This window comes from Natator depressus, chromosome 28 (genome assembly GCF_965152275.1).
Source record: "Natator depressus isolate rNatDep1 chromosome 28, rNatDep2.hap1, whole genome shotgun sequence".
Lineage (NCBI taxonomy): Eukaryota > Metazoa > Chordata > Testudines > Cheloniidae > Natator > Natator depressus.
In genome coordinates, this window is record NC_134261.1 from 75,898 (window position 1) to 90,243 (window position 14,346).

General features: G+C 49.9%; 1 protein-coding gene across 1 annotated transcript in view; it reads right to left on the bottom strand.

Annotated features, from left to right (window-relative positions):
- LOC141978826 (uncharacterized) overlaps positions 1-10,746 on the bottom strand; it is a 39,678-nt gene extending 28,932 nt beyond the window's left edge. Inside the window, 5 exon segments of the mRNA XM_074941155.1 lie at positions 1-1,355; positions 1,712-1,825; positions 3,356-3,482; positions 4,159-4,226; positions 10,689-10,746. Coding sequence (XP_074797256.1) covers positions 1-1,355; positions 1,712-1,825; positions 3,356-3,482; positions 4,159-4,226; positions 10,689-10,695 — 1,671 coding nt within the window. The 5' untranslated portion in view covers positions 10,696-10,746.
- Positions 10,747-14,346: the final 3,600 nt, after the last annotated feature.

Sequence of the window (14,346 nt, forward strand, 5' to 3'; positions counted from 1 at the left end):
CTCTCCTGTGTGGCTCCTCTGATGTGTAATAAGGCCTGATCTCCCAGCGAAGGTTTTCCCGCACTCACAGCATTCATAGGGTTTCTCTCCTGTGTGACTCCTCTGATGTGTAATAAGGCCTGATCTCCCAGCAAATGTTTTCCCGCATTCACAGCATTTATAGGGTTTCTCTCCTGTGTGGATCCTCTGATGTATAATAAGTCCTGATCTCCCAGCAAAGGTTTTCCCGCACTCACAGCATTCATAGGGTTTCTCCCCTGTGTGGATCCTCTGATGTGTAATAAGGCCTGAGCTCTGAGCGAAGGTTTTCCCGCACTCACAGCATTTATAGGGTTTCTCCCCTGTGTGCCTCCTCTGATGTGTAATAAGGCCTGAGCTCTGAGTGAAGGTTTTCCCGCACTCACAGCATTTATAGGGTTTCTCTCCTGTGTGGATCCTCTGGTGGCGAATAAGGTGTGAGCGATCAATGAAGGTTTTCCCGCACTCACAGCATTTATAGGGTTTCTCTCCTGTGTGGATCCTCTGATGTGTAATAAGCTCTGAGCTCCCACCAAAGGTTTTCCCGCACTCACAGCATTTATAGGGTTTCTCTCCTGTGTGGCTCCTCTGATGTGTAATAAGGCCTGAGCTCTGAGCGAAGGTTTTCCCGCACTCACAGCATTCATAAGGTTTCTCCCCTGTGTGGATCCTCTGATGGCGAATAAGGTGTGAGCTCCGAGTGAAGGTTTTCCCGCACTCACAGCAGTCATAGGGTTTCTCCCCTGTGTGGATCCTCTGATGGCGAATAAGGTGTGAGCTCCGAGCAAAGGCTTTCCCGCACTCACAGCATTTATAGGGTTTCTCCCCTGTGTGGATGCTCTGATGGCGAATAAGGTTTGAGCTCTCAGCAAAGGCTTTCCCGCACTCACAGCATTCATAGGGTCTCACTCCGGTGTGGATGCTCTGATGGCGAATAAGGGTTGAGCGCTCAGTGAAGGTTTTCCCGCACTCACAGCATCCATAGGGTCTCACTCTGGTGTGGATTCTCTGATGGGTAATAAGGTGTGAGCGCCTCCTGAACTTTTTCCCACACTCAAAGCCCGTGTTATTTCTCTCTCCCGTCAGGATTCTCTGCTGGGACATGGTTTCCTTGAGGCCTTTGTGAGTTCCCCGATAATTAACAGGTATTCCAACTGTCTGCACTGGCTGGTTTCCCTGCCCCTTCTCCGGCCTGTGCTGCCCCTGAGAGCCTTTTCCCTGCTCACAACTCCCGGACACACTCCCTGTGCATCTTTGCAATAACGTCCCCTGTGGTTCCACTTGATCCTCTTCCTGCTGAGGATTTTGCTCCATGGTCTCTCCCACCATCCCATCACCTGCTGGGACAGAGAAAGAAAAACCTCAGAAACCAGAAGAGAAAAGGGGGGAACAAACCAAGAGAATAGCTGGAGATGGAGAAAAACCAGGGACTGAATTTCCCCCAATTCTTCCCCAAAGCGAGAGGAGGGGATCAATTCTGCATCCAGTTCCCATACATACACTCCCCAGGGAGAAGAGAGCTTGGGGAGGGAACTACTGCCAGGAGTTAGGATGGGTAGGGAGCCATGAACAGTATCTGCCCTGAGGATATGACACCTGCTGGGACCATCCTGAACCCAGAAACCTCACAAGGTCTTTGTTGGGAATCCCAGCTGTTTCCTTCAAGCACTGAGTAGGTTTAATCATCCCTCACCCAAGCGGCTGCCTCTCAGGATCTCTCTTTCCTCTGAGCCCCGGAGATCTGGGGCCCACGGCTCTTCCCCTCGTTCCAGCTGAGAGATGACATCGGGTTTGGAAACTGGAAACCCTGCTCAGGGGAAAGACGACCAGTGAGATCAGGTAACAGCACAAGAAGAAGTTACTCAACTTGTGCATCAACGATGGTTCTTTGAGATGTGTCTCCCTATGGGTGCTCCACTGTAGGTGCTAGCCCATAAAAACAGCTGTGTAGTCCGGTGCCTCAGTGAAGTGCTACAATCTCTGACTCCCTGAAACCTTCCCTTCCTACCCCTCACCAGACCTCCCTGTGATGGGTTGGGTCACAGAGACCCCCTTGGGACTTTCACCAGAGGTGCTGGAACTACCTCTGAGCCATTGCTCTGTAAGTTAGCGATGTCAAAAATCGCATCCCCACCTGACATAAATTGCAGCAAAAACTGTAGTGTTGACATAGTTACAGTGGCAAAAAAGTCCATTAAACAGAAAACCAAGGAAATTAAAGGCCCATAAAGTACATTAAGCAGAGTTAAGGATGCCTAGTGCTGCCTCGTGCCCTTCCAGCATGTGGATGGTGGTGAAAAATAAAACCTCTGAAAACCAGGAAATGAAGAATTAAACTACACACCACCCCTGCAATGTAACCTTAACTCCGCCCCTACCCCCTAGCCCTGGAGCTGGAAAATATCATTGGGAATAGGTCAGGAAGGGTGGTGCCAAGGTTACCAAACTACCCAAGGAAGGGGCAAATTTTCCATCTCTTGAAGTCTTCAAGTCAGGACAGGATGCCTTTCTGGAAGATGTTTTCGTCAAACACAAGGAATTCAGCTCACTACAATGGTAACTGGATGAAACTCCATGGCCTGTATTACACAGGAGGTCAGACTAGATGACCTAAGTCTCCCCCAGCCTTAAAATTTATTGATCAACAGAAGGAAGGACTAAGAACATGCCACTGTGTGTTTTACGTTCCTCAGATTTGAATACCAGCATTTCTCCGCATTCACTCCAGCAGCGTGCACTGTGCCAGCTGCAGCTTTAAATGAATGGTGGAGGGACTAGTGGGAGCAGCTGGGCAGAGCTGTGCCATGAATAGAGGTGCACGTGAAACTGTAAGGAACAGGTATTCCTCATTTCAGTGCTGAGTGGTGTAGGTAGCGTCAATAAAGGCGCACAAGGGCATGTTCTTGCCACAAGGATTGTCGGCAGGCTGGTGCCGTACATGCTAGGGGTCTCCGGGGCTCAGAAAGGGGTAAGTGAAGGCAACGACTCGGAAGGAATCCTCATTGGAAGGGTAAAGGGTTGGTGACATTATGGAAGTCTGAGATGGATTGTGCGCAGTAGGCTCAGTGTCTGAGTGCAGGCCAGGGGTAGGCAGCTTCCGTTCCCTACATTGGACCTAACGCCAAGTTTTGCCTTAGCAAAGAGACGGTGTTAGCGTTTGTGCTGTCCCGCGCCTGTGCTCTGCTCCCAAAGCGTTCTGTAGCGGGGAGGGTCGAGTGCTAGTCTGTGTGTCATTGGCCTGTCAGGGGGTTGCTGAAAGAGGGAAAAACTGAGGGTGCAATGTGAACCTTAATTCTCCATTTCTCCTTCTAAGAACCGAGGGGACAGGAATCCTTACCCAGCGAGGTCACGTTCTCATAATTCTCCCGCATGACGTCTCCGTAGAGGGCTCTCTGAGCGGGGTCCAGCAGAGCCCACTCTTCCTCAGTGAAATACACAGCCACCTCCTCGAAAGTCACCGGCCCCTGAAAGAGCAAGAGCCCCCCACTCTGCACCTGCTGCCCAGTGACAACCCCTCCGTTCACAGGGGAGGAGGGCCAATCACATGGAAGCTCTGGGAGGCAGGCAGGCAGGATCCGACCCCCTCTCCATCAGAGCAGCCAGGAGGCATCAGGGTGAGGGGAGAAAGAGAGAGAGCCAGACAGAGATGGCCGCGGTCTTCACAGTCAACACTCACCTACCAGCCAGAAGTGGATACAAGACATAGAGCCCCCAGGAGAGTCCAGGGACAGCCAGCCCCCTGGTAGGAATCCCAACTCCCGTCCCCGTGCCAGCAGTTGGATGGAAAGGGATGGGGTGTCTTCCCTGGGCCTCACTGGAGGTTACCCTCTGGCTATTAAGTTCAGACTCCAGTACTGGAGTCTGGTACATTTCCCCAGCCCAGTCCAGGGGGCTGTTTCCTGCTTGACAAATTAGGGAATTTCCACCCACAAACCCCATGGGTCTGTTGCTAGCATCTAGGCCCCACTGTAAACAAATCCCAGCAGGTTTGTCACACCCTGTCCCCCTCCCTTTCTCCAGCCTGTGTATTTCCTGCCCCCTCCCACCTGCCGACCACCCACAGAAGCACCCACCTCCTATGTATTTACTGCCCTTCTCCTGCCAAAAGGAGCCCACCAGTAACTCCCCGATAATCCCTACCTGAACTGGCCCCACGGCAGCCATTTCCCGTCCCTGGTCCCTGGAAGGATGGGACGTAACGTTGCAGCCTGTCAGGGCAAGAAGGGGACATGTCAGAACTGGACAGTAACGTCACATCACAATTCCCCGCGGCTCTCTTTCCCTGCAGACTGATGTTCTCGACTCTGTCATGCAAATAAAAGAAATATTCAAAACACAATTAGTAATGGGGGAACAGGGGAAAGACATGGGACTTTAACTACCCAGACATCCGTACAAAAGGAATTCAAACAAAGTGTCCAATAAGTTCTTGGAATGTGTTGGGGACACCTGTTTGCTTCAGAAGATGGACGTAGTAACCAGGGGGACAGGCATTTTAGGGTTGATTCCGACTAACAGGCAGGAGTTAGTTAAGAAACGGAAGGTGGAAAGCAATATGGGTGAAAGTGTTCATGAAATGATGATTTTGTGATTCTAAGAGAAGGAAGGCATTAGAGCAGGAAAATAAGGACAACAGACTTCAAAAAGGCAGGTGATATCAAATGCCCAGCCAGGAAGCAGGGGGGCTCGGGACTGGAGAGAGAGAGACCAGGCAGAGCCCACCTGGAAGCAGGGGAGACTTGGATGTGCTGTGCTGAGGAAGGCCAGGCCTGAGGGCCCTGAGAGTTTCCTATGCTGTGTTCAGGCACTCAATAAACCCTTCTGGCTGAGAGTCGCTCTGATCTAGAGAACAGGGTTGCATCATTCCCTCTGGGAGTAGAGGCCCCGGGGGTCTAGAGCAAGTGGACTCCCTGAGGGGGCCCACGGCAAGAAACAGGTGTGCTAAGGTTCAGAGAGGTGCGGCTTCAGGAGGTAACCCCCCGAGAGAGAGTGGACCCCTGAGAAGGGCTGTCTCACTGAAGGGGGTTTCCCCCAGAGACCGCATGGGGCCAAGAGTGGGCATGACCTGTGAGTCCATGACACCTAGGACTTCTTGTAACTTTCCACTGGAAGGGAAGGGGGGGTCAAGTTTGAGAAATAAAAGATTCCCGCTTTATGTAAATCTTATTTAAGGGTGGGGAGGAAGGCAAACGAGACGCCTCCTCTCCATGGCCTGTCTCCTCAAGAAGAAAGACTGCTAAAGCCATCTGAAGGGAAGGCAGGGGGGAGTCCACACTGAGACAGGGGTCCAGTCTGAAAAGAAATATAACTGGAACTCTGAACCACAGAAACTTTGCAACCTGCCTAAAATAACATTCAGGGTAAGAAATTACATTCTGTAACCTGTTTAAGTATATTGAGCTTAGCTTGCGTATTTTGCTTTATTTGGTCAGTAAGCTCTTTAATGAATCATAGAATCATAGAATCATAGAATATCAGGGTTGGAAGGGACCCCAGAAGGTCATCTAGTCCAACCCCCTGCTCGAAGCAGGACCAATTCCCAGTTAAATCATCCCAGCCAGGGCTTTGTCAAGCCTGACCTTAAAAACCTCTAAGGAAGGAGATTCTACCACCTCCCTAGGTAACGCATTCCAGTGTTTCACCACCCTCTTAGTGAAAAAGTTTTTCCTAATATCCAATCTAAACCTCCCCCATTGCAACTTGAGACCATTACTCCTCGTTCTGTCATCTGCTACCATTGAGAACAGTCTAGAGCCATCCTCTTTGGAACCCCCTTTCAGGTAGTTGAAAGCAGCTATCAAATCCCCCCTCATTCTTCTCTTCTGCAGACTAAACAATCCCAGCTCCCTCAGCCTCTCCTCATAAGTCATGTGCTCTAGACCCCTAATCATTTTTGTTGCCCTTCGCTGGACTCTCTCCAATTTATCCACATCCTTCTTGTAGTGTGGGGCCCAAAACTGGACACAGTACTCCAGATGAGGCCTCACCAGTGTCGAATAGAGGGGAACGATCACGTCCCTCGATCTGCTCGCTATGCCCCTACTTATACATCCCAAAATGCCATTGGCCTTCTTGGCAACAAGGGCACACTGCTGACTCATATCCAGCTTCTCGTCCACTGTCACCCCTAGGTCCTTTTCTGCAGAACTGCTGCCTAGCCATTCGGTCCCTAGTCTGTAGCGGTGCATTGGATTCTTCCATCCTAAGTGCAGGACCCTGCACTTATCCTTATTGAACCTCATCAGATTTCTTTTGGCCCAATCCTCCAATTTGTCTAGGTCCTTCTGTATCCTATCCCTCCCCTCCAGCGTATCTACCACTCCTCCCAGTTTAGTATCATCCGCAAATTTGCTGAGAGTGCAATCCACACCATCCTCCAGATCATTTATGAAGATATTGAACAAAACCGGCCCCAGGACCGACCCCTGGGGCACACCACTTGACACCGGCTGCCAACTAGACATGGAGCCATTGATCACTACCCGTTGAGCCCGACAATCTAGCCAGCTTTCTACCCACCTTATAGTGCATTCATCCAGCCCATACTTCCTTAACTTGCTGACAAGAATACTGTGGGAGACCGTGTCAAAAGCTTTGCTAAAGTCAAGAAACAATACATCCACTGCTTTCCCTTCATCCACAGAACCAGTAATCTCATCATAAAAGGCGATTAGATTAGTCAGGCATGACCTTCCCTTGGTGAACCCATGCTGACTGTTCCTGATCACTTTCCTCTCATGTAAGTGCTTCAGGATTGATTCTTTGAGGACCTGCTCCATGATTTTTCCAGGGACTGAGGTGAGGCTGACTGGCCTGTAGTTCCCAGGATCCTCCTCCTTCCCTGACCAGACAATAAAAAGGAATCCTACAAAAATTTGAATCATGGACAGATTGCTATGGATGAGTACAAAAGAACAGCACAAGCATAGAATCATAGGACTGGAAGGGACCTCGCGAGGTCATCTAGTCCCATCCCCTGCACTCATGGCAGGACTAAGTATGTTCTAGACCAGAGATTCTCAAACTTTGGTACTGGTGACCCCTTTCACACAGCAAGCCTCTGAGTGCGACCCCCCTTATAAATTAAAAACATTATATATTTAACACCATTATAAATGCTGGAGGCAAAGTGGGGTTTGGGGTGGAGGCGGACAGCTCACGACCCCCCCACATAATAACTTCACACCCTCTGAGGGGTCCCGACCCCCAGTTTGAGAACCCCTGATCTAGACCATCCCTGTCAGGTGTCTTATCCAACCTGCTCTTAAAAATCTCCACTGACAGATATTTCACAACCTCCCTAGACAATTTGTTCCAGTGCTTAACCACCCTGACAGTTAGGAAGTTTTTCCTCATGTCCAACCTAAACCACCATTGCTGCAATTTAAGCCCATTGCCTCTTGTCCTAGCCTCAGAGGTTAATAAGAACAATTTTTCTCCCTCCTCCTTGTAACAACTTTTCATGTACTTGAAAACCGTTATCATGTCCCCTCTCAGTCTTCTCTTCTCCAGACTAAACCAACCCAAGTTTCTCAATCTTCCCTCACAGGTCATGTTTGCTAGACCTTTCATAATTTTTGTTGCTCTTCTCTGAACTTTCTCCAAATCTTTCCTGAAATGCGGCACCCAGAACTGGACACAATCCTCCAGATGAGGCCTAATCAGCACAGAGTAGAGCGGAAGAATTACTTATTGTGTCTTGCTTACAACACTCCTGCTAATACACCCCAGAAAGTTGTTTGCTTCTTTTACAACAGTGTTACACTGTTGACTCTCGTTTAGCTTGTGATCCACTATGACCCCCAGATCTCTTTCCACAGTACTCCTCACTAGGCAGTCATTTCCCATTTTGTGTGTGTGCAACTGATTGTTCCTTCCTAAGTGGAGTACTTTGCATTTGTCCTTATTAAATTTCATCCTATTTACTTCAGACCATTTTGTCCTGATCATTTTGAATTTTAACCCTATCTTCCAAAGCATTTGCAACCCCTCCCAGCTTGGTGTCATCCGCAAACTTTGTAAGTGTATTCGCTATGCCGTTATCTAAATCATTGATGAAGATATTGAACAGAACCGGACCCAGAACTGATCCCAGTGGGATCCCACTCGATATGCCCTTCCAGCTTGACTGTGAACGACTGATAACTACTCTCTGGGGACAGTTTTCCAACCAGCTATGCACCCACCTAATGGTAGTTCCATCTCAGTTGTATTTTTCTAGTTTGTTTATGAGAAGGTCATGCAAGACAGTATCAAAAGCCTTACTAAAGTCAAGATATATCATGTCTACCGCTTCCCCTCTATCCAAAAGCTTGTTACCCCGTCAAAAAAAAGCTATTAGGGTGGTTTGACACAATTTGTTCTTGACAAATCCATGCTGACTGTTACTTATCACCTTATCATCATCTAGGTGTTTGCTAACTGATTGCTTAATTATTTGTTCCATTATCTTTCCAGGGAATTAAAAGAAGCTGATTGGTCTGAAATTCCCTGGGTTGTCCTTACTCCCCTTTTTATAGATGGGCACTAGATTTGCCCTTTTCCAGTCCTCTGGAATCTCTCCCGTCTTCCATGACTTTTAGAAGATAATCGCTAATGGCTCAGATATCTCCTCAGTCAGCTCCTTCTGCATTGTAGGGTGCATTGCATCAGGCCCTGGTGACTTGAAGACGTCTAAACTAAGTAAATTTTTAACTTGTTCTTTCCCTATTTTAGCCTCTGACCCTACCTCATTTTCATTGGCATTCATTAAGTTAGATGTCCAATTGCTACTAAACTTTTTGGTGAAAACTGAAACAAAAGTCGTTTAGCACTTCTGCCACTTCCACATTTTCTGTTATTGGTTTTCCCCCCCGCTCAGTGAGTACCATGAACATGTGGGGACAAAATCAGAAAGATTAACTCACAAAATAAGTTACACCTAGCAAGGAACATAGAAGGCAATAAGTCAGGTACTACTTAAATCACGGGGCAGGAAGGGGGAATCATACAATTTTTAAGGGTTGGTCATGGCAGAAATAGTGAACTTTGCGAATGTGTTATACACCCGCAAAATTTGCTATTTATGTAGTGAGTAACCCACGAAAAAGTGTAATTTCTCCACAAGCGTTTCTCAAACTAGGAGCCCAGACCCAAAAGGGGGTTGCAAGCCTATTCGGGGGGCGCGGTATTCCCACCCTTACTCCTGAGTTGATGCTGGCAGCAGCGCTGCCTGGAGTTGGGTGGCGAGAGAGCGGTGGATGCTGGCCGGTGCCCAGCTCTGAAGGCAGAGAAGTAGGGGTGGCTTAGAATTGCCATCCTTACTTCTGTACTGTGGGGGCACTTTCCACTCCGGCTGCCCAGCTCTGAAGGCAGAGACCAGATTTCATGGTCCGTGATGCAAATTTCCGCCCTCATTTTTCTGCCCCATTTTTCTACTCCCCAGCCCTGCTTTGTGCCCTTGGCGGCTGCCCCACTCACCCCACCCTAGTTATGGCCCTGTAGCTGCACCAGATTGTCTGGTTACCAAAAAAATTCACAGGCGTAATGTAATAATTGAGTGTTTATATTATTCCAGCAGATTTTTATTAAGAAAATAGATCTGCTGTGGCCTTTCCAAATTATGGCAATTAATAAAGGTCCATTATTACTTTTCTGCGATTTTCCAAGCCTTCTTTGCAACTCAGCTGCAATTATTTGAAGATCATCCTGCGATTCAGGTAGGGTCTTAATTATTATTAACCAAGAGGAGGAAGAAACAGAAACCACAATAGGGAAAGAACAGGTTAAAAATATGTAGATACATTATATATATTAATGTCAGCCATGAAATTCATTTTAGAGTGCTCAAGGAATTAGCTGAGGCAATATGGGAACCATTAGCAATTATCTTTGAGAACACCTGGAGAACGGTGAAGACTGGAGAAGGGCAAACAGAGTACCGATCTTTTAAAAGGGGAACAAAGAGAACCGGGAAATAAAGTCAAGCCTTCCTTAGATACCTTGAATGAACAAATTATTATACAATCAATTTGTAAGCACCTAGAGGACAGTAAGGCGATAAGTTATAGCCAGCATGGATTTGCAAAAACAAATAATGCCAAGTCAATCTAATTTCCTACTTTCACAGGGGTACTGGACTTATAGATCCAGGGGACACTGTAGATAGGACATATCTTGATTTTAGTCAGGCTTTTGACACAGGCCCCCATGACATTCTCACCGTGAACTAGGGAAATGTGGTGTACATGCAAGTGCTATAAAATGGGTGAAAATGTTGAAAGGCTGTACTCAGACAGGAATCATTAGTGGTTCACTGTCCAACTGTGAGGATGTATACAATGGGGTGCCCAGGGGCCAGTCCTGGATCTGATATATTCAATATTTTCACTAATTACTTGGATAATGGACTGGAGATCATGCTGTCTAAATATGCAGATAACAGCAGCTGCGAGGGGTTGCAAGCACATTGGAGGACAGGATTAGAATTCAAGGTAACATTTACAAATTGGAGAAGCAGGCTGAATGAACGAGATGAAATTCAATAAAGACAAGTGAAAGACAAATAGAAAAAGCACCCATGCCTACGTTTAAGACCTTTACCCAGACCAATAGACAACGAAGAATGGCATAGCGGGTTTTTCAAAGTTGTACCCACAGACTTAACAAGTACACCACAAGTGTGTACATACCTGTCATCAATACTGTTGTGGAAAGTTAACCAAGCGTTGTGTTTGGTTCAGAACAGCCTGAGGCCCACTTTATTACAAGCATGCAGGGGACCACAGCCAGCCTAGCTGCCGAACCCAAAACAGGGAACACAGAAGCTTATATAGATCAAAACCACAATCAATTGCACACAGTTCCTTATTAATTTTTCGCCTTATTAGGAATACATTTTCCTTATTAGGAATACAGCAAAAACAAGCTTTGTCCTGTTATTCACAGTTTGTTCTTTTGCGGTTACGAGCTTTCCTAACACTAGCTGTGGCTGTTATATTTCTCAACATTGGCTATTACAAATTTTTCTGCTTGGAACTTTCCACTCTCTTCTCCTGCCCTCTGACCACGTACACAGTTAGCTTGACCAGAGTTTTAGGCCTACTCACTTTTCTCTTACAATACGCATGTACACATTAGCCTATGGGGTAAGTGTACCCTAACATTTCTGTGGGGGAGGAATGAAATTTGGGCATAAGAGGAAGGATTTCCGGCACTTGTGTCATATAAAAGAGCTTCATTCATCATCTATTCTAGATCTCTTCATCTTCAACTAGCCAGGAGACTCAATGAGCGTGTGACAGGAATTTTCAGGAATTCCAGGCATCCTTAGACCCCTAGAAATCTCACCTGAGGCATAAGTAAATGGTTAAAGTTACAGAGACTTACAAATTGTGTGTCTCCCCCACTCTCTTAAGAAAACAGAAACCTAATTTCCTGTGACTGCAGCTTGGCAGCAGTCCCAGTATTTCTCGTGTTGTGTTGTGGTTTTGACTTAGAAGTTTAATTTTAAGGTTTTTGAATATAATACTGCAAGATAAAAAGTAATATTATAAAGTAATTGTGTTGTTAAAATAATATTATTTAAAGTGATACGATCATCTAAGGGGGGGGGGAGGTTTAGAACAGCTGAGAAATAGCGAGAGGATTTCTGAGCATGGTAACCCATGGGGTTTTGTAAGTGAAGTATTTGATGTAGAAACAGAGCAGAAAAAGAAAAGGGCTAAACTGGTAAAGGGAATAGTTGTGAATGCCTGCTCGTGGCTTGTAGTTCGCTGGGAAAGAAATTGAATAAAAAAGTAGGGCTACTCAGGGAAGCCCAGCAAAATTTGGATGCCAGCTTAAAGTCGCTGGAGGGCTATAGATCAGACCGTGATCAGCTGTTGGAAAGAATTAGAAAAGAGAGAAGATGTGTCAGAGGAGGATAAAGAATCGATTCCCATCCCTGTCAGCATGATGGAACCAACAGAGGTAGACAAACCTGCAGGCCACTACTAGACGTAGGGCAAGAGAATTCGCTCAGGCTGACACGGTACCTTTAGGAGCGGGACTGGAGATGAGTCTGAGAGCCACGGGCAGAGTCAGAAGAGGAAGTCAGCCGTGCAGGAGCTACCGGCAGTCTGCAGATAGGAAAAGGAAGTCCCAGGGTGGCACCACAGGAGGCGGAGCTGAGTGCCACAGAAAAGGCAGCTGGTGATGTAAAGGAGGAGTTGAGCCAAGCAAAGCGGGAGGAAATAGCCTCTCCTCTGTCGGTGAATAACCGGGGGGCACTGCCTCACTTAGCCAGCAGGGGTCACTGCCCAAATAGCGGAGACACACACGGCCCCACCTGGCCTTGAACACGCCTCTCAGCGAGACAGAACCTGGCTCAGGCTGGAGGAGGCCGGACTCCTTCGAAACGGATCATTGCGGCGGGGGATCGAACCGGCTCCCGCCCCCCTCGCTGAGAGGGATTCCCAGCTACAGTTTTCCATCCCCCCCCGACCCCCCCATTTCACGCCGTCTGCCCCTCCCCCTCCCCTGGCTGATTTTCCGTCCCCCCTGGCCTGACCCCCCCATTTCACGCCGTCTGCCCCTCCCCCACCCCTGGCTCCAGGAGTCTCGGCCCGACAGGCCCCACGCGCGCGAGGCCCCCAGGGGTTCTCCGCCAATCAGCGAGTGGGGAGGGGGAGGTGCCCTCACGCGCCTCGCTAACAGCCTCCACCCGTCGGTTGGGCAAACGTCATTTCCGGCCCGAGGTGCGTCAGGAACTACATCTCCCAGCCTGCCCCGGGGCACGGCCGTCCGCTGGGGCCCAGCCTGACCCGAGGCGGGTTCGGCAGCAATGAACCCGCGCGCGCGCGCGCGCGCGCGCTGCCTTGGGTGGGACTGAGCATGCGCATGGAGCACGGAAGGCACATGCTCAATTGTACCCGCTAAAGCCGCATTGCCCTCACTCTGCCCTGACTTGGCCCTAAACGCCCGGGCGGGGCGGGGGGGAGGGGCGGAGTCTGGGCAGGGGGCGGACACTGACTGTGCCGGGGGGGGGGGGGTGTCAAACAGCTGGAGGCGGGGAGAGGGGTGGGGCCGAATCAGGGGTTGGGGAGGGGGGAGCTGGGGCTAAGCGGGGGGGCAGAACCCCGGGTGGGGGAGGGGCGAGGGGGGCTTTTTTATCCCCCCCCCAAAGCACAGACCCCGCTTCCCAGGGCCCAGGGCTTAAAGGCCACCAGGGGTCACTGCCTCGGTGTCGGGGGGGATAACCGGGGGGGGAGGGTGCCCCACTTAGCCAGCAAGGGTCACTGCCCAAATCGTGGACACACACACACACCCCCGGCCAGCAGGGGTCCCTGCAGGAGTTGGGGTGCTATACCCAGGATACTGCCCCATGTGGAGGCCAGAGATCATTCCCCCCATACCCCCGCCCATGTGTGGGGCTGGGGGATACACACAGGGCACTGCCCCATGGGGCTACAGTGGGTGAGGGGCTTACAGGGCACTAGCCCATGGGGTTACCAGCGTCATTATCCTTTGCGGGAGGAAGGGGGGCAGGGAGGAACACATGCAGGACACTGTCCCTCCTGGCCCCAGGAGTCATTGCATCAATGTGACGGGGGGGACACACAGGGCATTGGGTCGGGGGTCTGGTCCCAGCAAGGCTGCATGGCACGGCCCTGCAGCTCCCCCTCAACTGCCCGGCTGGGGGTGGAGAAGCTCAGGGCTGCCCTGTGCTCCCCCCCTCGTATGTCCATCGAGGTTGGCCCAGGATTGGTGCAGCACCAGAGAGGGTGCTGGCCTTCTCACTTCCTGCCGCTCAGGGGTTTCCCAGTATGGGGGACGCTGGGGGGTGATTTACTACCCTCATCGCCCCCGGCTGTTAACATCCAGCCTCCGCTGCTCCCTGCCCAGGGCCAGCTCTACCTTGTTTGCTGCCCCAAGCAGCGAAGGAAAAAAAAAAGCTGCCACCCGCATGCCGCCGAAGAGGGAACCAGAGGAGCCACCGCAGTGCCCTGCTCAGACCGCCCAGGAAGCTGCCCTTTCCCATTTGCCACCCCAGGCACCTGCTTGCTAGGCTGGTGCCTAGAGCTGGCCCTGTCCCCGCCACAGGCTCTCTCCACTGCATTTTCTATCCAGGTTCCTTAATGGGCCCCATCCCCCTGGTAGCTGGGAGCAGCCATCTCCCCCCGTGGCTTTTCAGCCTTGAAACCCTCCAGGTCCCTCTCACAACGTACGATCCTTTTTCTCGTTCACCCCACTCAGTCACTGGGCCAGCACCCGGAGCACGTCCGAGGAGAGGTGGAGACGACACCCATTCAGCTCCAGCTAGAATTAGTGTGCTACCCTTTTTCTAGTCACTTACAATAGCATCGCTAA